Source organism: Perissodus microlepis, chromosome 19, assembly GCF_051167445.1.
Source record: "Perissodus microlepis isolate ML-2025 ecotype Zambia chromosome 19, ASM5116744v1, whole genome shotgun sequence".
Lineage (NCBI taxonomy): Eukaryota > Metazoa > Chordata > Actinopteri > Cichliformes > Cichlidae > Perissodus > Perissodus microlepis.
This window is the reverse complement of record NC_140479.1, coordinates 8,991,834-9,016,442: the sequence shown is the minus strand read 5'-3', so window position 1 is coordinate 9,016,442 and position 24,609 is coordinate 8,991,834. Positions and strand designations below refer to the sequence as shown.

The 24,609-nt window shown below is 44.1% G+C and overlaps 1 protein-coding gene across 1 annotated transcript; it reads left to right on the top strand.

Moving 5' to 3' along the window:
- The first annotated feature begins 2,620 nt into the window (after positions 1 to 2,620).
- Positions 2,621 to 23,914, top strand: LOC146365460 (filamin-A-interacting protein 1-like). The gene is made up of 6 exons (XM_084914028.1): positions 2,621 to 3,070; positions 12,297 to 12,574; positions 12,888 to 13,061; positions 13,292 to 13,470; positions 19,823 to 22,628; positions 23,306 to 23,914. Exons 2-6 carry the CDS (start codon positions 12,302 to 12,304, stop codon positions 23,510 to 23,512), a joined length of 3,639 nt encoding a protein of 1,212 aa, XP_084770154.1. The 5' UTR covers positions 2,621 to 3,070; positions 12,297 to 12,301; the 3' UTR covers positions 23,513 to 23,914.
- Positions 23,915 to 24,609: the final 695 nt, after the last annotated feature.

Sequence of the window (24,609 nt, the reverse complement as noted above, 5' to 3'; positions counted from 1 at the left end):
GTAGAAGTGAAGAGGGACTCGCTAATGCTGGTGGAGTGATGTGAAGACAGCTGTGACCGTTGGATGGGAAAGGCCGGCGTGAAAAATGGAGATATGAAAGACTTACATAATAGAGTCTGGTATGTAACATCATACAGTGCAGATGTCATGTTATCTTCTCTGCCTACGTTTCCCTCGATTAAACCTCAAACTAAGACTTTTGCTTCCACCTGGGTCATGAACCTGACATCTTATAGCAAAATTTTATCACCCATCTTGTATTTATCAGACGTGAGTGCGATTCGCTCTGATCACATCGTACAGGAATGGCAGCTACTTCCACCAGCCCACATGTTTCATAACAACCACAGCCCAAAGCGCCCTGACGGGCCCACCGTCCTCTGGGCATTCTGTGTACAGATTGAAATCATAACAAACCTCTTCCTCACAGAATCCCACCACATGACTTCATTCTGGGTGTGGGAATTATGGCATCCAATCAAAATAACCTTCTCATGACCTCAGTTTGGCTAGAGCTTCTTCTCCGATACCACATGGAGAGGAATGACTTCATATGTGAGGAGGAAGAGGCCTGTCAAACAAATGGGCTTTGTTTTTTTTTGCGCTCATTCATGCTGATTGTCACAAATAAGGATGAGAAAAAGTTCTGGGTTAGCTGCAGAGCGCGTGCACGTTAAGGTGATTTTGCATCTTCAGATAGGCCGCCTGGAGAAATGATTCATGACAACAGAAGTAAAGGAATCTGAAGAAGCAGAGAAGTGTATGCATGGGTTTATGTCCGCTGCAGCAAGGTTTCACTTTATGGAACAAAACATGACATCAGCACCACACCCAGATAATCCAGCAACTGCTACTCCTGAACGCAACTGCTCTGACAAACAGGGAGTGAATGCATCAGTGTCCATCTGACATAACTCCTCAGGGAGTACGTGAGTCTGTTCGCCACTGCCTCTTTTGTTTGCTTTGGTTTCCACATAGAGATAAGAGCGTCATTATGTGCACCGAGCCCTGCCCTTTGGTGACCAGACAGGACTTTCACTTTAGTAACAGAAAGACGCAGACCGCCATGACTCCTTGTGCATCACCCGTAACTGTGATTTGAAATCTTTAAACTTTCTGTCCTGGTCAGACAATAAAGCAGAGGAGCTCTGGGTTTATGTTTCGGAGCATTACCATCACTCACTGCTGATCTCTGCCATGGGCCACATGCAAAGTGCTTTCACTTCACTGTTTACATTATCATAATTTACACGCATGCAGAATAAAGGACAGTTTATGCTCCTTACATTAGCGTATATGATATCAAATCTGAGAGCATATACTGGACTACTGCTGGCAGAATATTACAAAACCATCTGTATGAGCCGTGATGAACTGTAGCATTGAAAAGGAACCATTATGTCCTTAATGTGATGTACTGTTTTGAAAGGAGAGACGATGAGATTTTGTAAATATTTAAATATAGTTTTACTGCTTAGATATTTTACAGTTAAGACAAAGTTTTAAAGTTCAGTGCAGAGTTAGAAGAGCTGCTAGACACCTTTCATTTTGGCATTTCCTTTTCATTCAGCAGGTCACATCTGTCTTCGTGCTTGATTCTAGAGTGAGGTGCCCTTTTCATTTTCACCTCCTGTTGGGAATCATGCATTCCTCTTCCCATCCTCTTCATCTTCCTCCATCCGTACTGCTCCTCTCCTCTTGCCTGGCCCCATCTCCAGCATCCCTGTCCCTAAATGTCCTCTGCCCAGATCCAAACCAGCTCAGAGTCACCTATTTCTTTGTCTCTAAGCCTTCCATCCTACGCCATGTTTTACTTATTCTTTTTCATCATCGCAAATCAGCATGGCAAGAAAATGTGCCACTGGTGCCGGGCTTTTATAACCAGTAAAGATGCACAGTTCCCAGCAGTAATGAGCTCTTCAGTTATGATCTAAACTGCATGGACTAGATGTTGTCTTTGCTTTTCAGTATATATTTATTTATGCTGGACTTGAGAGCGAACTACCCCACATATTAAACAGGTAGGTGAACCAAGGTTAGGTGTGTTTATACTCACTCTGACTCAGCAGCACCCTGGCAGCAGCTCTTCCCATTGATGCAGAGCACAATTACTGCACCTCAGATTCTGCTCGCCTCCCTAAATTAGATTGTTTTCTGCAAGCAGGGCCAAAAAGACAGCCTGGCTGCCAAAGTCCTGGAGAGTTTGGCCACGCTCAACCATCCCAAGACGGCAATTGGCGGTTACTCGGCCACTGTTAGGGCTTGGGTGGCTGCTGTCACTGGACTTTCCCAGCCTGTGAGAATGGCACAGCACTGTTCAGCTGTCACCGAGGGTCAGCGGGGAGAGTTGGCTCTCTGAATGGCCGGCCAAAACATCTAGCATTCAGCTAGCCTCAGCTGCTAGTGGCACCCGTGCTGGCAGCAGTGCATGAGTTAAATATAGAAGTATACTTCTGGCTTTTGTGACTCTGGTCAAAAAGCACAGAGAGGGACGATGGTGGATGTGGCTTGGAGGAAAGATCTGGCCCTGTGACAAAGGACATCACAGTCCACCTCACCGGGCAACGGCCTTTCAGACAGAGCGGGAAGAGAATAGCGCCTGCCCCCCTCCACACACACACACACACACACACACACACACACACACACACACACACACACACACACACACACACACACACACACACGCACACACACCACTCATCAACTGGCTTCTTGAAGGGATAGGAGGGAAAGAAAATGAGAGGTGTGTGCTAGCCTGCTATGTGAAACAGCACTGGATAGGCTGTGGGAGTGAGAGAGGGCGTGTGTCTGTGTGTGTGTGAGAGAGAGGGAAGTTACAGTCCTCTGTTATTGCTCTCTACCATTCCCTTCTTGACCCGACGACCCAAAAGAAGAGAGGCAGGGAGAGGGTGAGAGAGCAGGGAAGCAGACACCACCAGTGGACCACACAAGCCAGAGGATACAAGTGGACTCTGTATTTCCTTCTTGCCTTTTATTATTTTTGATTCTAGGATTACTTGCTGTGTTTACTAACTGGTTAAACATTCTGGAAACATCAGAGCGGCAGGTGAGTGATCATCTCTTGCATCTCTCATGCTGGAGAAAAAAAATCTCTGCTATTTAGAGGGAAAGAGCCAATGACAAACATGCGGTTCTAGCAGAGTGGAGCTTATCAGCTGTTCTGCTTTCAGGCTGTAGTGAATGAAACGGCTGAGTGCAGGTGCTGCTGCTGCTTGGCTGTCATCAGTTTTATTGAGCCAGTAAAGAGCACTGGTCAAAAGAGTCTCCTGGCTTCATTTGTTCTGCAGTATGTGAATGAAAACACTATTCCCCACATTCCTGTGTGATTAATTCCAAATAATGAGCGTTTAAACATTTTGAATTAATTAGTGTGCGAGCAGACACACGACTAGTCTCTGTGCTGATAATGGAAATGCGGCACGTTCGGATAAAAGAAAGTCATGAATCAAACATTTCTCAATGAATTACACGTTGTTACTGTGTGAATGAGACCATTTACAGTAAAGAATGTGGGGATGTGGGAGGAAGCACCCACAACACAGCAGGGCATGGTGGTTTATTGAGATATTGCAAAGAAATGAGAATGATATCGTACACATTCACACAGTCGACCTTTGCCCCCGACGTCTCCCACACGCGCCTCCTCATGCAGCTCTCACTGCTGCGCTGCTTAGCATTAAGAAGCTTAGGCCCGACGAGCTGCAGCACGATGACATCTTTCATCTGGAATATTTATGGGATGTAATGACACCGAAATGAATTCCATTTCATTCACATGAAGTCACCAGCGTTTAGGAGGAGACACATGGCTCCTGCCAGTCGCTGTTTGTCAAGCCATACGTCACCCTGTCTCAGTAAACTGAAAAGAAAAATGTGAAATGCGCCTCAGTCTCTTCAAGGCCAGCTCCCGCTGATGAGTCGAGGGTTTTCTTTCCTCCTTGAGTGTTCGAGATCGCAGCGCAGCCTCTCCCTTCCTGCCTTCCAGTGGTACCAGCCCTGCCTCAGGACAGAGAGACCCGGTGCAGAGAGATTGCTCATTAACATTTCTGTGCTTGTAAGTCCTCTTTACTCCTGCACACTCTCAGGATAGCCTGTGAAATTCACCGATGGAAGGAGTTCTAATGATATTTGGTGGGTTATTGATGGTAAAGCATACTTAAAGATACTCTGTGGTCACACAGTCACTGCAGTGCGTTATTGTTATTCCTGCAGTGTTACTATGTATGTTGCATGCTGCTGATGGAGTGGCTGAGCTCCTCCTCTTGCACGTGACCGTGGCAGGTTGAGGCTGGAGTTTGATTCTTCCTGTTAAAAAGACGTTTTTCCTTCCCACTGTTGCCAAGTGCTTGCTCATAGGAGGCCATCTGATTGTTGGGGTTCTCTCTGTATTATTGTGCAGTGTATTACCTTACAATATAACACTGTTGTTGTGATTTTACGCCATAGAAATAAAGCTGATTCAATTCGGGATTGTTTTTAACTCTTTTTTCTTACTTTTTATTTTTTATATGTAAAACATACACAGACGTGGCCTAATATGTAAATAGATATAACAGAAGCATAAAGGTTTCTAAAGTAGAACAAGAACCCTGAATGTGTATTTTAATGCAGTACTTGAATAAATGTACTCAGTTACATCTGGCCACTGTAGAAATTCAGTCAGCTGAATGAGCAATCAGAAGAGACAGATTTGTGACTGTAATCAGTCCCAGCTTGTTAATGGATCAGTCTTTGTGTAAATCAATAATGCAGTCTCTGATTAACTGAAACTAAGCTGAGGCTGGGTCTCCGCCAGAGCAGCATCGATTCGTGTGTCACCTCACGACATCACTTGAGCTCTATGTCACTTAAGATAGTTCTCGTGCACAAGGTGACATAGTTTAGCAGTGAGTACACAGTGGTACACATGACAGAACAACATCTCATTGTTCCAGGATTAAACGTTGACACCGACACCTCAGCACCCTATAAATGTTGCTTATCATGACATCGTTCTTTATACTTGCATTGATATGCACCTGTACCTCTATCTTGTGTGTTCGTGTTCATATGGGCTAATTCATTTTATGACACGTGCACTAACAGAAACAGGAGGCGGAGCTTGTTCCGCCAGTAGCCGGTGTCTTTCCTGCGTGTCTGGGGGGCCTCAACAACAGCTGTCACCGACACATGCACAGCTACAGTCGTATAAGTGCCCCATGGTCTTGAATTCCAAAAATGCAGTTTAGACACTTCGGGATGTTTCGCAGAACAGCGGCACTTATAACTCATGTGCCCTTCATTTAAAAATAAGCCCAGAACTCCATGGCAACCCAAGATATTCTAAAGAGCACTTGATATGTTGTGGTCAGAATGGCGACGCATACGTGCTAAAAACAGGGGACTGGTTAACTGGCTGTTGATGTTTAACGATAATAAGACGAGTGATGTCATTCATTAGGTTCGGATCTTTGGACCATGATGTGCCTGAACCGCTCTGGCATTGAATATGGATTGCATCAGGAGACATTTCAAATTTCACAGCTGGGAACAAACCTCACGACCCATTCTGTTTGCCAGTAGTGACATAATCATGACTTTCCTGGTGATTTCCTGTGTGATAAGTTACACCAGCCTTCATCATTCCAGTGATATTACTGGTCAGGAGAGAACAAACCAGCATATACAGTAAAACATCTGAAGGCACCTTTAGAATGAAGATGACTGGCCTCTGTGACTAAGACAGGCCGTCTTTGTCCCTGAACCAATCACTCTGTGACTCCACACGTCTCTCAGCGAGTCAGAGCTCTTCTCTGACAGACGTGTTATGCTTTAGTTTATTTTTGTCTCACCTGCAACAATGCTTTCCATTTTTTCCCATCTGTAAAAAAGGTAAACAACTGACAATAGCACCAACACAAGACAATGCAAATGCTCACTTATAAACTTAAATGGGTAGCAGTTTGGAGATTTGTGGTTAGCCATGTGTTACATTATCATTCCGAGCGCTGCGACGTGTGATAGCTTAGTTTTACTGGAAGGCCAGCTGCAAACTTTAAACTTTAAAGCTGAAATTTCTGCCCACTGTTTTCCCGTCCACACATATTTAATCTCTCTGACCTTTGGAGCCTTTTTACCTCTGTTTTGGTCTCCACACCCTCCTCAGATAAAATATCTGGGTCGCTGAGTCGCTAAGCTCAATTTTCATCTCCAGCAACAGTTACTTTTACACCTTTGGTATTGGTGTCACATTTTTATCAACATTTTCTTTTATTATTTTAAACGATTAAAAAAGCTTCCGGCTGCTGTTGGTGTGACTGAAGAGGATAGTAGACGTAGGACAGAATGGAGGGAGGAGCCTTTGTGCCTGCCAGGTTTTTGTGATTGTTCTGCAAGTCGCCACCCTGGCATAGAGCTGGGATCAACAGTGGCTCAAGAAGTAGAGTTGGTCACTTACCAGTCGGAAGGTCGATGTTTAGTTTGCAGCTACTCCAGTCCAGTGTGTGTGTGCACAATTGTCAGACAAAGCTCCTAGGTGTAGAAAACAGTGTTTGCATGAATATGTATGAAACTGGGTGAATGAGGTTTGCAGTAGAAAAGGACTTGGAGCGCTCAGTTAGAGTAGAAAAGCACCATATCAGTACCAGTCCAATTCCCAATAAATTCCAGAAGTCTAATGGTTGGAGAAGAGCTGTAAGTTAGCACAAAAACACCGTTCTCTGAACAGCTATGAAAACATGTTATGGAAACCGAACAGACGTTTGATGTGTGCTTTAAGATGACTTTCTAAGTTCTCTCTCAGTCGCCCATTTTTTGCTCCGCGCTGACGCTGGCATTCAGAGGATTTTAGACAAATGGCCGAGCCCATGTCTCTTTCCCACGTTTGAATGTGCTTCATCCATATGTTGTCTTGCTGTTTCTATTCATAGCACACTCAGAACTTAATATCTTCCTTAAGAGAGGGTAAAGATGATAACCAGATCTAGTGCTTCATTAGTTGGTGTTGGTTTACCGATGCTGCCGCTAGAGTTTAGCAACGAGAGTCAAGTGACTCTTACTAAATCCCGTTGCTATGGGAATCGTTAAAATGTGAAAGTTTATCATCGTGTTTGAAACTATGTTCCTAATAGACTATGTCGAATCTAAGTGTGCTTCATGTGCAGCAGTGTTTATAAAGCATGACCCAAATCTGAGCATGTTTCATCTCGCTAGGTTTGCCGGTGGATTTACACAGTAAGAGTGAATAAACAGCTTGAGTGAATATTTAACAAAGTGTCCTCACAACAACTCTCACGAATGTGTCCTGTTTTATAAGTGACTGATTAACGGCCTACCTGCGCTAAGTGTTTATCAAGCAAAGAGCGTGTTTGCTCTAATAGCAAAGACTTACTTAGAGAGCCACCTGCATTCTTCTTGGTTTGCTCACTGTTCAAGCTTCGGCTGGTTCCCATGAGGGGATCAGGTTAATGTGACATCAGGAGAATACTACAAGATGAAACCCACCACCTATGCTGACATTTTGCTCCAGTGTGCCATGCCAGCATTAGTTAAGTATTAATAGAAGTCATCATTACAGTAAGACAAGCTGTAAATGCTCGCGTTATGTGCACAAAATCTTTTTGATGGTTCAGTTTAACATTACAAGAAGAACGTTTATGAAAGCGGAATCTTTAAGGAATGTGAACAAGTATCACTCCAAACTTTTTCTGCCAACAGAGTCTTTAGTTTTCCCAGGAAAAGACTGTTATGTAAAATTTGACCCGTGAAGGCCACCGGCCGTCTCGGCTCGAAGGCTCCATCTCCCAAAATGGATTCCTGGAGCAGACTGCGGCTTTGTACCCTTGCATCCTCACAAAAGTTTCAATAATAAATGGATTGACTGGTAGCTTCGAAACCCATGCGCAGAGATGGTTTTGATTGGAGCTTTCGTATCTTGGCAGGGCTGGTGTGTTTTTCTTGCTGCTCGAGCACGCTGCATTTTATCTGTGTTCTCTGGCAGAACTGGTACCCTAATGCTCTCGTGCAGTTCTCTCTCCTTTTTTGGTCACGCTGGGTTTGTGCTGTGAATACATCAAATCACACCGAATCAAAAAAGTCATTTTTCCTAAACCTTATTCATCACCTTCGTCCTCATCTGGCAGATCAATTTGGTTATATGCCAGATTTTTGCCACCAGGCCCAACCTCTTCCTTGGCATTTCTCTTGATACGAGCATCACAACATACATTTTCAGTAGCCTCGTGGCCTTATCATGCTATAATTTTATTTCAGCTGATGGTGTCTTTAAAGGGAATATCTGCAAATGAACACACACAGGATGCAGGTAGTTGACTTTCGACCATCTTTTGTGCGATTGAGGGCTCGTATCTGCCCAAGCAGACCAACCACTGGCAAATAAATGACTCATTTATTCAATAAGTTTTCAGTCATTTTCTCAAACTCTAACTCTGTGTGTAACCATAACATAATTAGTGTATCTGGCACAGGCTACAACATTATGCCTATTAAATTTTATTAGAGCGTGCTGGGAGCAAACATCATTCGGACTAAAGGTATACTGTAACCATAAAGTGAACATCGGTGCGGACCACTGATTAGATTTTACAGTTTCTTTTTATCACTTTGGAATGGAGGCACGTGCTTTGTTGGGGCCTATAAATACTCATGTGTGTGACAGCTGGACCTGCCCAAGCCTTGGGGCAGATATGGGTCCCACTTTAAATTTAGACTCAGGCCTTGGACTTGGGTTTTAGGATATTCTGTCTTATTAGATTGAAGTACTGGATGCCGCACCATCAGTGATGATGGCTTAGATGCTGTGAGTGTGTGTGGACATTGTGACAGGTGGTCGTTGATGTTAGAGTACAGATTTACTGTCTGCATGCTCTCCTTTCTTTTCCATAACGACAAATGGGAATGCTTCACGGCAGGGAGGAATTCAGGTCATGTGACTCAGGAATCCCAGCTTGTCTCTCTGCGGAATTAAATTGATAAAGACTGCAGCGACCAGTCAAGGTGACTCAAAACTGTGAAGACGGTGGGCTTTGATGACACATGACAGTTGTGTTCATGAGTTGCCTGTAATTGAAAAAAGGCCATGAGGATGATAAATATGTAGCAGTTTCAGCAGCAAGATTTCAGATCAACTGTGGTTGCACATGGAGAAAAACCTGGTCAAATAGTCCAAATAGTTATGGACTCTGCAAAAGTTGTTAAACAGTAATCAGCAAAGCCCGTGAAACTGTAATGATTTTATTCTTTTCTGCTACCAGGAAGTGTTGGATATTAAATGTCATCAGGTCGTGCAGCTGAGGAATGTTGGACTTCTTATAATAATAAATTAAAAGTTGATTTCTAAAGACAAATGCATTGCTCGTTGAGATATATTTAGTTTTCTACCACTCTGTGCAGTGTTTTTTTTACGATCCGTGTTTTAGTTTTGCAAGAACCGTTCCTGTGAGGACACAGTTGTATATTCAGCTGGTGGAGGCCAAACAAGAGATAAAAGAAGAGTGAATACTGCCTTTCATGAGGAGGATAATTAGTACTGTAAATCAGTGCTGAACTAAGTAGAAAATTATGTGCTATTTCCAAAAACCTAAATGAAAGGCATTAGCTGGTAGGTTTAAATAAAGTTTTGTATGTTTTACTCAAAGCCCTGCTTCAGATTGGTCACCTGCCTGGGGTGTGACCTGCCTCTGAGCCTGTAGTAGCGAGATAGGGTCCCGCCCCCTATTAGGAAAAAGGAAAAAAGCCTTTATTCAGAGCTAAACATGATAAAACATATACGGTTGCCGTGAAGTCAAGTGAGCTGCATTTCAACAATGAGATCAGAATTAATGTTTGTGTTCTGGGGCAGTTTGTCTGAAACCTTGTTTTGATTGTTTGTTTTACTTTTAATGCATTCTTACATTTTCCTCATATGAATTTTTATTGTACAACACTGAATTTGACCTGAAGCTATTTTTATTCTTACATCTGTCAGCTAACTGCACTCGCCTGCCTTCTCTGCTGAACGATGGTAACACTGCAAAGTGAGCCGAGCTGTTACAGTAGCTGGATTTTCATGGCGTCGGCCCAGAAATTAAAAATAAACCATCACGGTCCTCACTCGGTGTCAACCATCTTGTCCTTAGGAAGTCTGCCAGAGTCATTTGCAGCACTACACATGTTTCTGTGTTTCGTCACGCTCGTGTCCCAGAGGTGGTCATTTTAATGCCCTCGACCTCTGGGCATCATTCAGAAACACTGGCACAGTTTGAATGGTGGACCCAACACTATCAACACTCGTGCACACTGCTGCACCACAACACTGGAATGAACGTTAGCCTACAGCTGAAACTAATAGGTATGAGCAGGAAAGAAGGCACCGCCATTAATCTCCAGTTAAGAACCAGATCTCCTCGGAGCCAAAGTGCACTCTCTGAACTCCGAGATAAAGGATGCACTTAATGGGTCCGTTTGTTTGATTTTTTTCCTCTTTATTTGAACTGAGAGATCCTGCCACTGTTATCTTGCACCCCAATTTTCGTGCATGGGTGTTTTTCCCCGAAACAAGTGAGATTCAAAGAGATCGGTTTCAAGCGTCATTGGAATTCACTGCAGTCTTGACTTTGGTGACCTTGATTACTGAAGAAGATAAGCATTGATCTTGATGTGAAGCAGCAGTTTGATAGACTCTCTTTCAAACTTCTCGAAATTGTATAGAAAACCTAACTGAGCTTTACTTTTTTATCAGGTTGGACTGATGCGAATAGTTACTGATGTTCCAGTAGAACATATGTGTGAAATCTATCGCACACTTCCATGAATGTGCCTCAGAGAGAAGTCCTGACAGTTTGGACGGCTTATTTGGGATGATTCAGAGGTCAGGGTGCTATGACATCACTGTGGGCTTACAGGGGGGACTCTGGGTGCTCAGGGTGCTTTTCTGTTTGTAATTATAAAGAGCTGCTGATGTCATATCTGAAACCGATCACAAAGAGCGCTCTGTTCGTACAGAACGTGAACACACACACAAACACGTTTTCACATTCACAGAGACACAAACTTCTCTTCAGTTCTGTCTCTTAACATTGTTGGTTGTTGTTCTCGTGTGTGGAGTCAGCTCCCAGCTTGAGAACTGGTTAGAGGTCTAGCTAACACCTAGCTTTGTTTTAGCATCACAGAAATGTGGAAATTTTAATGTCACATTTTTGCCATTTTTTGTAACTAATTTAACCTCCTAAGACCTGAACTCTTCCACGACATGCATTTTTAATTTCTCTTTGATATTTGGGCTGATTGGCACCTGATGAATGTAAAAACAAAGAATTACCAGATTTTTTTTTTTTTTTTACCTATTTTTTGTTTCTGAGAAAAATGAGAGCCACATATGAGAATATTAGTTTAAAATTTAAATAGAACAGTGGCAGCATAAGGTCCTCGTAAGTGGATATCAGGCCCTTGAAGAGCAAAATTGAGTATTTTGGCCTAAATAACCCAAAATGTGATGTCCACATATGTGGACGCCAGGTCATAGGAGGTTAAATATGAATTCGTTTGTGTATCCATGTCCTCCAAAAGTTGTAACCACTGCTGTCATAACTTTAAAAAAATTGATATGAACTGAAGAGGGTGGCAGAGTGGTTCAGTGGTTAGCACGGTCACCTCACAGCACCAAGGTCCTGGGTTTGAATCTTTCTTTGTGGAGTTTGTGTGGATTACTGTGACTGAGAAGCCACACTGGCTGATTGGTTCATTAGTTATTCTAAATTGACTGTAGCTGTGTCTCCAACCTTTGACAACCGTGAACTGGACTCACAAATACAAATGAACTCATGCTGTGCACAGGCTCAGTTACAAACTACTTTTAAATTATTTAAAACATTCAGAAATGTCAGCAGAAGTTGTGAACCAGTGATATAGTGTATGTACATGCACTTCTACCAACACTCACCCTTATATGCCTTTGTGATTTTGGGACTACACACACACACACACACACACACACACACACAGGTGGGTAATTATTGATATTCACTCCAGATTAGGGATGTTAACAGAAGACATGTTCATCCAGTTTTAATACAAACACAATGATTGTGCTTGTGTTTGTCATCGGATCAGTGCAGGTCAGAAGGTCTGTTAATGTGAACAGGAATGGAAGCCAAACTCAAACAACACACTCCTGAACCAAAAATATCTATGAAAGGAAAAAGATGAATGGTAGTGGGATGCAAGTAAAAGTAGAATAACCGAATAAAAGGCTGAATTAAAAACAGAGAAACCTGTTCCTTCTCTCCCTGGTTCAGGTAGGATGAGATCCAAAAGCAGTGGGGTGGACACCCCAGCCAATGGGGTACTTGGAGTTCCACAGGGTGACCAAGAACAGGAAGTGAGCCTGCCTGTGAAGACCCTGAAGGCCAAAGTCCAGCAGAAAGATGGTGAGGAAACAGTGGAGGTCGAGGTGATCTCTGACAAAGACAAACCGTTGGATTCCTCCAAGGCTGGAGATAAAAGACAGAACATCCTGGATCTGTCTAAAGAGGATTTGCTGACACTGTTGGGAATCATGGAAGGAGAGATTCAGGTGGGCGAGGCATTGTTTCCCTTTGTGTTTAGCTTTCTGTATGTGATCTGCAGCTGTAAGCAGGACAAGTGCAATGATGAGAGAAAAGCTGGATGAGCGCAGTACCTGAACATTATTGGCTTGAGTAATTGCAAGTTTTGCACAACAGCTCTCTCTTGTGGTTTAAAATGTAACATACCAGAGAAAACTGACAACCACACCTAGACTTTATCGAGTTGGTACTTTAGAGAACTCTGAAAGGTAAACTGGTGATCCACGAAGCAAAGACTAGCAAGTTTTTAACACCCTCTGTATCATTTCTGTGTAACTTCAGGCCAGAGAGGATGTTATCTGCATGCTGAAGTCCAAACACAGTTCCCCAGAAGCCCTTGAGTCACAGTATGGCTCCGCGGTCACTGGCTCGGCCCTCCAGGCCCTTCAGAGAGACGGCGTCATCACAAGCACCAAACCACACAACCACAGTGTCTACCAGAAACCGATGGCTGAGGTTAGTAGGCGAGTGTCAGTCACAAACCCTGAGGGATGATCAAAATTACTTTTTTATTAACAGGCCTCAAGACCCTGGAAATCCAAGAAATCACAAGACAGAAACTAATAAAAGTAATGTTTTTGTCACCACCTGGCAGGAGGTTGTTGCTACAAAACACTTGGCATGTTGCACCACAGCAACTGGAATTTTTTGTTTCTGTGTGTGCGTGTTCGTCTTTGCCGTCTCAGCTGGAGCGTCTGCAGGAGAAGCACAAGGAGACGTACCGGCGGATGCTGGGTCAGCTGCTGCTCGCAGAAAAGTGCCACCGGCGAACAATCCACGAGCTGGACACAGAGAAGAGGAAGCACGCCGACTATATGAACAAGAGCGACGACTTCACCAACCTCCTGGAGCAGGAGAGAGAAAGGTGAGGAGGTCAGGAAAGGAATGCAAGAGCCAGCGGCTGTAAAACACCATTATCTGAACCTGGACACTGTTTAGCTGCCCCCCTATTTTAAATCATTTGGTAAATAAGCTTTGAGAGAAGCACCTACAAATATGTTCATTTAACAGAAAGCAATATGCACATAAAGTGAAAAAAATGGTGTACAGAAAGTAAATTTATTGCTGTAGCACTGTAGCATCATGTGATGCTCATACAGAATTTTACAGGTATGAGAAGTAAAAGGAGGAACTGTGAAGGAGAACCTGGTAAAAGCAGCAGGGGAAGAAGAAGAAAGCATAAAGTGCAGTTCCAGTGTAGTCTATGAAGCCAGTGCATCCAGTGGCTCAAGGGAGAGAGTCGAGGGAAGGAATGCTTGAAAAACATCTCAGACTGTATGAAAGATGGCTTCATCGAACCTGTGACGCAAGCGAGACGGGAGAAGACAGGGAGGTGCCGCTTACTGAATGATAACCTCGTATAGCTTTGTATGCAGGGGAGAGTCACGCAGCTCAAGGAAAGAGAGGCCAGAGGCAGAGTGGACTTGGACTGCTGTGCGAAAGACACAGGTAAGGCATCGAGAGAAGCGGACACAGAGCCATGGGGTGGAAGAACAGCAGGAAAGACAAGCGCAGGGCTAAAGGACATGTCAGAGCTTCATTGCTGAGGTTGTGACACGGGCTCGCAACCTCAGAGCGGCTGCATGGACACACAACACGGGAGGGGAGATGGTGAAATTCTGTGTGTCTAGAAGGCTCATAGAGATAAAGCAAGCCTGTATGTGAGAGTGTATTTGTGCCATGTGAGTGTCTGAGCGAGAAGGCCCTGCTAACTGCAAACACTCCCATATAAAAGGGTTTAATTGACTGTTGGTTGTTGGAGATTATTTTTTTGTTATTGTTTTGTTGCAGCTTCCACAAACGGACGGCGATGCATAATTTAAAGCTATTTGCACTCATAGTTTGCAAAATAAAAATAACAGCAAAATATGTGGATGACATAATCATCTGTAAGACAGACTGGAGCACTTATGTGGCAATTTTAATGACTGTGAAAAAGTTGCTTTAAAACTGCGACATTTCCTCTTTGCACGGGCACACACACACACACACACACACCTGGGAAATAAGCAGCTGAATTTACCTACAGAAACGACCACCTGCAGTAACCAACCACTGTGGCCCGCCCCATAGTTTGAGAAAAATTTTGTGAAATTTGATACTTTAATCTAGCGGTGTCCAACTCCAGACTTCGAGGGCCAGTGTCCTGCAGATTTTAGATGTGTCCTTGATCTAACACAGCTGATTCAAATGGCTAAATTCCTCATCAACATGTCTTGCAGTTCTCCAGAGGCCTGCGAATGAACTAATCATGTGATTCAGGTGTGTTGACCCAGGGTGAGATCTAAAACCTGCAGGACACCAGCACTCGAGGCCTGGAGTTCCCCACCCCTGTTTTAAACAGAGCCCTAGTGAAAGAGTGCACACAACCAGCTTAAACTGCATGCATTTCATGAGTTTTAGCAACAGGAAAGAGGGACTGCTGACCTGTCTGTGGTGTATCCTGCTGTGTTAGCTGGACTGGTCGAGCTCTTCTGTGTTGCATAAAGCAGGGGTCTTGAACTCCAGTCCTCGAGGGCCGGTGTCCTGAAACTTTTCCATGTGTCCCTGTTGCAACACACCTGAATACAATTAGTAGGTCATTAGTAAGAGTATAGAACTTGACTGCATGCTGAAGTGGAAAAAATTTCTTCTAACAGTACTTTTATTGCACCATGTTCATTCACCCATGAGCTGCTGCAACATGAATCAAATGGCTGAATTGTCACCTCAGCATGCAGTCACGTTCTACAGGGTCTTGCTAATGACATACTAATTGTATTCAGGCTTGTTGCAACAGGGACACATGGAAAAGGTTCAGGACAGCTGCCCTCGAGGACTGGAGTTCGAGACCCCTGGCATAAGCAGTGAGGTACATAGGTAGTATCTCACCCTGACCACACCTATAAAATTGTCCGTCTTTACCACCGATATGAACCAAAGGAGTCTGCAAATATTCAAATGAGGTTATTGTAACATTTCTGAAGGAAAACAACTAATTGATATTTGTGAAGTTGTTTGAGTGACATTCCACAACTTCAAAAGAATCTGATCTGAAACTTTATAATTAATAAGATAAGATAACCTTTATTGAGAGAGATAAGGATAAGTGAAGTTTAGCTGTAAGTGCTGCGGTTGGTAATAGCGACCAAATCATAACTAAACGGGTTAATTTACTTCTACTCGATCATTTGTTGACCCCCATCTCATGCCAGGTGGTTTCCAGCAGGTTCCTTGGCTCGCACACATGGCGGCCTCTGTCACCCCAAAGAGAGAGCAGAGAGGGTGAACTCTGCCAGGTCTTTACTCTGTCAGCACCTGCACGTCTCAGATTCCTCTATTTGCACCATACAAGGATACAAAGCACAGGGATGCAAAAACAGCTCAACTCTAGGAGGAAATCTAACATGTCCATGGTATATTCATTAAAGAGCCTGACGGAGCTCGCAGTAAAGCTCACGCAGTGTTATTCTCGTCTAATTTACATCAGTTTTGTTTAGCCGGAAGTAAAACTTCCAATTTTGTTTTTCAAATCTCACTTGCACTGAGAGATGGGACAGACGTTTGCTGTCCACACAGTAGCGGGTTTTTCCCTTAGGCCTTAGATTTATGGAGTTTTTACTCACTAAAATTTTACCTAGGAAGTGAAAAAAAAGTAGCCAGGGGCTGGAGGGGTTAACATAAACAGGAAAAACAGATTTAAAAGAGCACATGACACAAGTGCTAACAGCTACACAAAAACATGCAAACAGACAGTCATTCACTCTCTCAGGTGAGATGGAAGCGTGTCATGATCTCATCCTTATGGATGTGATCTCCTCCAGCCATCTAGATGAGAGTGAAGAGAGAGAAGTCAAACGCTCTTGTGCCAAACACCTTGAGGAATGCAGAAAATGGGCAGAGAAGACGCTCCTTCAGACTGGCAGCCATCAGCGATTAACACCCTCTCAGACAACAAGTAATTTATGTGTCAAGATGTTAAATATTTCAAGTGGCACGGTGGAATGTGTTCAGACTGACGGAGGAAGCAGCTCCCACTCCTGACGGGAGTTTCAAAGAGCGCAAAGTCACGCACACAAAATGAAGACTGGCCTCCAAACTTAAACCGTTTGTCGTTATCGAGCACACGCTGTGTGCTCTCCTTTAGCACCAAGTCAGTGTGCACAGAGCTCAGGCTCTGCACCTTTTGCCACTTGTTTTCTACATCCATCTTCATCCTACTGACACAGGCTTATAGATCACACACGCTTTTACATGGACGCAAAGCAATTTCTTGCAAAGTTGAAACACAAGCTAGAAAAAAATGACCTGTAGTAAATTGAAAAAGTTAAAAGAAAAGAAAAGCTGTGCTTCATAGAAACGGTAACACAAACACTTGTATTTTCCTGTTTTGGACACTGTACACCACAATTATTTCTTCCTTAGTAACAGTAAACTAGAAATCTACATGACTTGGCCACGAGTGCCAAACCCCTCTGACATCATGACTCTGACCTTTGCATGAAAGTAATTTTAGAGTTCCAGTTTCTAGGGTGTCAGTGACTTCTGACTGTGTAAGTATGAAATGTTATGAGCTACGCTTTCACATGTGGACGGCCTCTTTGTACAGTAGCCAGGTATGCTAATCACACTTGGCAATGGAAGCTGCTGGCATTATGAATCAATGTCGATGTTTATCTACAAGTTCACTGGCAGACGCGTTTTTTTTAAACTGTGGTTTGGTTTAAATGATTAACTGTAGCTACACGGCCCCGCGCTGCAGTCTGGATGTAGCGCTTCGTACTCTTATTGCCATGTCTCTATCCTCGCATGTCTCCGTCACCTCAAGGGAGGCATCCAACTCTTCCATATCTGGTTTCCTCATCATATGTAGACTTTGCAGGGAGCCTCATTCATGTCCAGGTTCCCCTAAAGTGCAACTGCAGCAGACATTCTCTCTTGTACCAGTGAGCTCACAGCAGAGACATTATCCTGCACACAGGATGGAAAATGGAGCAACAATGATATAACTTTGAATGTGAGCCTCAGAAAGCATTAAAACGGATTCTTTTTTTTTGGCGTAAACTTGGAAACAAAGTTATATTGGGCTAATCTCTATTTTTATAAAAAGCATTCAAACTGAGGGGAGCTTTGCAAAACACTGGTTCTGTGGAAGGGTCCCACCCCCTTCACAGTGTCTGAAGCAGAGCTCTCTCTCTCACACACTCTCACACTGCTTTACATGGATGAGGTGGCATCACTCACTAGAAGTCTGCTGTTTCCTCGCAGTAGTTATTCACCTTTCATTGCCCTCATGCCACGCCTGGAGTGTGCCGGTGGAAGATTTAAGTGACAGGAGGTCTCTGCTACTCCTATTGCTGCTACTGTGGATTTTTGCATGGGCAGAACAGGGTTCATGTGCTACTTGTAGAGCATCAATAGTGGGTAAGTTTTAAATCTAGCAAGTTTCTGAGGTCTTGTGACCACATACATTTTGAATGGAGCTCATTTTGTCTCTTTATGAGTTGTTTAAAATGCACAATCATCCTTGTTGTGCTGATGCCTCTTGTAATTTGGTTTAATTTGCAATGCAAAAAGGTTCAGGTCAAATATTGTATTACAATATCCCCGGGAGTGTACAGGCAGGAACTGCATCTGCATGCATTCTGCTTTGTATGGATTTTCTTCGAGCTGGAAATGAGAATGGACATGAGCAGCATAGAAAGGAGCTCAGAGAAAAGATGACTGCTTGGTGAGGGGGTGTTGGTGAAACTCAGTAGCAGTTTGTTCTCTTGTACTATCGCTTTGGCAGGATTGAAAATAGTAGGAATGTTGGAGTGTTTCATTCTGACAGGTTTTCCTCTGGATGCTCGTTTGGGACACTGTAGCATGAATTATGTGTTCTACCAGGACTGTGACTGATAATTTGTTGCTTTACCCGTGTTCTTTCTAGATAGCTTCAAGTGCTGGGCTTGTTTATACCACTGTTTGATTTAGAGTGTGGAGTCAGTGCATAAAGTTTTCAAATTCAAATTCAAATTCAAATTCAAATTTTATTTGTCACATACACAGTCATACACAGTAGGATATGCAGTGAAATGCTTAGACAACTGCCCGTGACCTAAAGAAAAAAAGAATATGAATAGGATAGGAAATAAATATGAAAATTAAAATGAAGGGTAAATTTAGCTAGGAAGGAATAAAATAAAATATAAAAATTAAAGTTAAAAATAAAATAACTGTACAACAAAATACACAATATAGAAATATTGTTCTATATTTCTTCATATATTCTTATATAACAGCAGCTGTACAAGTACTAAATGGTATGAAGAAATATAATGTCCAGGGTTGTGCAATCCACATGTGTAAGTGTCTTGTGCAGTGCAAATATGCTTAAAGTGATTTATTTAAGTGACTTGTGATAAAGTGATTCGATTAGATGACCACACAGTGTAGTTGTGCAGTGGCCACTGGTGTAAACAAATGTCCAGAAAGTCCAGTGTGTGTGTAAGAACCATATGTGTGGGTCAGTACTATGTGGTGGTGTGATTGAGAGACCGTATCGCCTGCGGGAAGAAGCTCCTCCTCAGTCTCTCTGTGTTGGTCTTCAGGGAGCGGAATCGCTTTCCTGACCTCAACAGAGAGAACAGTCCGTTGTTGGGATGGCTGAGGTCCTTCACGGTCTGCAGCAGCACCGCCTGCTGTAGATTGAGTGCAGGTTAGGGAGCTCGGAGCGGATGGCGCGCTCGGCTGATCGCACAACCCTCTGTAGAGCTCGTCTGTCCAGCATGGTGCTGTTCCCGAACCAGGTTGAGATGGTGCACTCTCTATGGTGCACGAGTAAAAGTTCCTGAGCACCTTGGAGGGCAGTTGGAAGTCTCTCAAGCATCTGAGGTGGTAGAGACGCTGTCGGGCCTTTTTCACCACGGTGCTAATGTGACAGGACCATGACAGGTCCTGCGTGATGTGAACTCCGAGGTATTTGAAGTTGTCCACTCTCTCCACTGGGCACTCGTTGATGATGCAGCCTTGAAGCAAGCATAGAAAGTGTTCAGCTCGTCTGCCAGAGTCACGTCTGCATTCGTCATACCGGTTGTTGATGCTTTATAATCCGTTATTGTCCTTAATCCCCGCCACAGGCTCCTAGAGTCACTCTGTTGGAGTTGTGACTCTAGTTTCCTCCCGTACATGCAAATTTCAAGTTTAAAGTCAGTGACCTTTCAGAATAATGCCCTTTCTTTTTTTGTTCCTTTCAGACTGAAGAAGTTGCTTGAGACCGAGAAAGCCTACCAGCTCAGAAAGGAGAACGAACACGCCAAACGTCTGACCAAGGTGCGAGAGGAGCTGGTCAAACTGAAGTCTTTCGCCCTGATGTTGGTCAATGAGCGGCAGCAGCACCTGGAACAAATAGACCAGCAGAGCCAGCGGGTCCAGGAGCTCAGCCAGCAGCTGCAGCAGCGTGAGCAGGCTCTAAGTGAAGCCAGTCAGCGTGCTCAGGAAGATGGACACAGGGTGCTGAGCCTTGAGGCCGAGCTTAAGGAGAAAGCCGACAAGCTCAAGCAACAACACGAAGAGATGAGTGCCAAGCTAGCCGGTCAGGAGCTTCTCAATCGTCAACTAAATACAAAACTTTCAGGCCTCACGAATGAGGTTGCGGAGCTACAGGAAAGCAACAGAGCACTGAGGAGATCTGAGGAGGAACTGCATGAGCTAAGGGAGAAGATCAGCAGGGGGGAGTGTGACAACTCAAACCTGATTGCGGAATTAGAGAACTTGAGAAAACGAGTGCTGGAGATGGAAGGAAAGGACGAGGAGATTACTAAAACAGAAAATCAGTGTAAGGAGCTACGGAAGAGGCTACAAGAGGAGGACAATAAGAGTAAAGACCTCAGACTGGAAGTGGAGAAGCTCCAAAAAAGAATCATGGCATTGGAAAAACTCGAGGGAGCATTTAGCGTTAGCAAAGCCGAGTGTGCACAGTTACACGGTGCTCTAGAAAAAGAGAAGGGCCTGACCAAAGAGCTTTCAGACGAAGTTGTAGCTCTCAAGATTCATATGAAAGAGCTCGAGTCATCTGAGATAAAGCTGGAAAAGTCTGAGCTGAGCCTTAAGGATGACCTCATTAAGCTTAAATCACTGACCGTCGCATTGATGGAAGAACGAAAGACCCTGATGGAAACAGCGAAGTCCTGTGAGGAGAAAAAGGACGATTTAAGCAACATGGTCAAAGCTGAGCAGAGTAAAGTTATGGAAGTGACAGAGAAGCTGATAGAAGAAAGCAAAAAGCTCCTAAAATTGAAATCAGAGATGGAAACCAAAATAGAGACTTTAACGAATGAAAAGGGGGAGCTTAGCACTAAGCTAGCTTATGAAATTGATAAAACTAAGGACCTTAGCTCTAAAGTCAACCAAATGAAAAAGAAGTTAGATGGATTTGAGCAAGCAGAAAAACTTTCTGGAAAGAATTCAGTGAAATGTGACATGCAGAGAACATCTGAGCCCATCAGCAGAGACGACAACAAAGTTAAGGAGCTGACGTTTGAAATTGAGCGCCTGAAAAACCGTCTCAAACAGCTCGAAGTGGTAGAGGGAGATCTTCTCAAGACAGAGGATCAGTACGACATGTTGGAGAAAAAGTTCATGAGTGAACAGGACAAAGCCAACATTCTGTCCCAGCAGGTGGAGGAAATGCGGACTCAGATAGCGCGGAATAAAGCGATTGAGAAAGGAGAGGAGGAAAGCCAGGAGGAAGATCTGCGTCAACGTTGCAAGAGAGAGGAGGCCAGAACCAGGGAACTGCAAGGCGATGTGGTAGCGCTCAAGGAGAAGATCCACGAACTCATGCACAAAGAAGACCAGCTTTCTCAGCTCCAAGTGGACTTCTCCGTCCTGCAGCAGAGGTTCTTGGAAGAAGAAGAGAAAGCCAAGAACATGAGCACTGAAGTTTTCCATCTCACCAAAGAACTGGAGATGGCTAAGCGTCAAAGTCGAGCGCTGCGACCCAGCTTAAATGGGAGAAGAATAGTTGACGTGGCGGTGACGTCCATTGGCATGCAGACAGAAGCGTCGTCCTCCGAGCCAGCAGAGGAGGATACCCCGGCTGGCTTTATAAGAAAGTCTGTTCAAGAAGAGAACCACATTATGAACAACTTCAGACAGAAGTGCCTGAAGAAGCCAGCAGAGAAAGGCAGTGCTGTTGAGCGTTCACCTTCATCTGGCAGTGATTTAGGTATCAAGAGATCCTGGATTCCCTGGATGAGGAAAAAGGACAACAGCCCTCAAGAGACCCACCTGGAGAAGCCACTACACAATGGAGAGAGCTTCTCCTCTGAGCTGACCATGCCCCAGAAGCCAGGTCAGCCTTTCCACATCCGAGTGACACCAGATCACCAAAACAACATGGCAACTCTTGAAATCAGAAGCCCGACTGCTGGGGACGTTTTCTCTAGTTCTGCTCCCCTCAGCCCCAATCCATCTCAACCCAAATCCAGAATCACCATCATTCCCACCGGCACTGCTCCGACCCAGCGGAGAAAGTCCCCCGCTGTGTCTCAGGGCCCCGAAAGGGCCAAGTCTCCAGTCACTATCACAGCTATATCTAGAGCCAAGTCTCCAGAAACCAGCCGAACCTCCTCCACTAACTCAGGAAGACCCTTGTCCCCTGTCTCCATCATGACAGTGAGCACAGCTGTAGCGTGTGAAGCATCTGCCTCCCCAGAACCTCAGGAGATGACCATGGGCCGAGCCGTGTTCAAGGTTACCCCCGAGAAGCAGATGGTCCCATCGCCTGTACGAAAGGGTCACGGCAACACGAGTATCATCACCACAACTGACGATAACAAGATCCACATTCATCTAGGCAACAACATCGCCCCAAAGATGGTCGTCAGGCCGGTGGCTGCTGTCACAGAGAGCAAGGAAATGACCTTATCAACTGGGACAGTTTTGCGCTCGCCTCGTCAAATCACCACCACTACTACCAGGAGCACGCAGAGCAAAGTGATGAGCAGCATTACAATTTCTCCTGTTACGTCCTCCTCTTCCAGAACGACACAAGGCATGGTAAGTTTTCCTTCATCCAGCTTTGGATAATTCATGTTTTCTTTAAGTTGGATCATCTCTTTTCCTTACCTTCTTCATTTTCTTTTACATTTTTGGATCAAAGAGTTGATAGGAACACTCAACCTGATAGCGGTTTCCTAAGTTCACCATGAGCTTCTTTTCACATCTCTGGAGATGGGAGATAATGCAGCACTGTGTGTGGTGTTTCCCGGGACCCCTTTTACTCTGTTCTTTGTGGATCCGATGGGTAGCGTGACAGAAACGGGGCCATGTGCAGGTCTGAGAGCAGCAGAGATAATGAGGTGGAATTTTGCCACCCTGCTTTAATCAGGCTGTAATTTATAGTTGTTACACTGTGTTTACTGTTTACATTCACAAACAGCCGTGGCTCGGGGCCCTCCGCGCCCCGGCTGACACAAAACAGCTTGGCACCGTCAGCACCGTACTGAAACCTGGCCTGGACAAGCGCTCGCTCGCTCAGTGAAAGAACGAATAAATGTTTACATTTCTCATTTGTGCTGCTCTTTTAGCACATAAGATCAGTTACATTGCACTAATTTACAATTCCTGTTTCCTGCATGATTTTTTACCATGAATCCATAACTTAGTGTCAGTGTGGCTCAGCTGTTTTCATTCTCCTGCCTGAGAAACTGTACTCTCTCTCTATTGTCAAACAGACCGGGCACGATGCCCAGCCACCGCGCTCAGGGCTGACCCGCATCCCAATGTCCAAGAGCCTGAAGACGGGAAAGGCTGCGCTGGGATCCCTGGGGGTCTCCGGTGGAGTGAAACTGGAGTCGCGGGCTGAGAGTCAGTCTATGAGGATAGAAGTTAAGAAATCCAGCGTGAATAGCAGTACTTTACAGAATGGAGGAAAAGCCTGAGACAGTACCAAACGTATCTACATGGTGCTTCAGAGAGATTCATAGTAAAAGCTGTGGTGTTTGAGTACAACTCAACTATAGTTTACAAGGCATTTCTTTATTATTATTATTATTATTAAGCAGGAGACTGATTTTATACTTTTTATAAGGTATTTTCTACTTCTTTACTTCTTATTTGCATTTCTGCCATTTAGACTGATTTGTTTTGTTATTTTTTACAGTGTGTTGTGATGGGCATTTGGGTAAGACTCTGCTGCTATCAATGGCTTCTTTCTTGGAGTGGATATTTAATCTATAATGAGTTTATTTGTTTTATATTAGACACAAAAAGTACACAATTATGTGAAAATTTGGTGCATTTCTAAAGGATTTGTATTGAAAATATTGTAAATAAAAGTGATATTAGAGCAAAGTGTGGTGTGATCATTTATGCAGACACTTATGTTAACTGATCTGTGTACCTGCCTTTGTGACAACCAGGGCTTCTTGCCCGGGCCTGCATCCAAGGATTGAGGGAAATGAAAAAATTCATTTCCTGTGCTTTACTTAAATATTTTTGGAATAACAAATATTCTGGTTGATTCCTGTAATATAAACAAAAATCTTTAAAAAGCAATGTGCACGAGACCAGACAAAGAAAACAATGAGACAGTGACGGTGCAAGGAGCAGAGGTCGTGAAGGTAGATGTGCTTAAACACCTGGGGTCAAGCATCCAAAGAGAGGTGAAGGAGAAACCTGGAACAACATTTATTATGATGATGTGGGAACAACACCAACACGACGATATCAGATCATCCGGAAAGCACTGCCAGGGGTGATTTGTGACAAAAGGATAGCAGCAAGAGTGAAAGGGAAAGTTTACAAGATGGCAGTGAGACCTGCTGTGATGCATGGTTTGGAGATGGTGACACTGAAGAGTTTGAAGGTTTTCATTGGGAGTGACCAGGAAGTGAGGTTAGAGAGGTGAGGTTGAGATAGCTTGGACAGAGGAGCGATGGTGGATACACCTGACAAAGGATGGTAAATATGGAGCTATCAGGTATGAAGAAAAGAAGAAGACAACAAAGAAGCTTCAAGGATGTAGTGAAGGAGGACA

What these genes read in the sequence shown, in the direction of transcription:
- LOC146365460 (XM_084914028.1), top strand. Translation starts at nt 12,302, where the DNA reads ATGAGATCCAAAAGCAGTGGGGTGGACACCCCAGCCAATGGGGTACTT. An exon ending in ACCAGAAACCGATGGCTGAG is followed by an intron (nt 13,062 to 13,291) that starts GTTAGTAGGCGA and finishes TTGCCGTCTCAG; the next exon opens with CTGGAGCGTCTGCAGGAGAA. An exon ending in CTGGAGCAGGAGAGAGAAAG is followed by an intron (nt 13,471 to 19,822) that starts GTGAGGAGGTCA and finishes TGTTCCTTTCAG; the next exon opens with ACTGAAGAAGTTGCTTGAGA.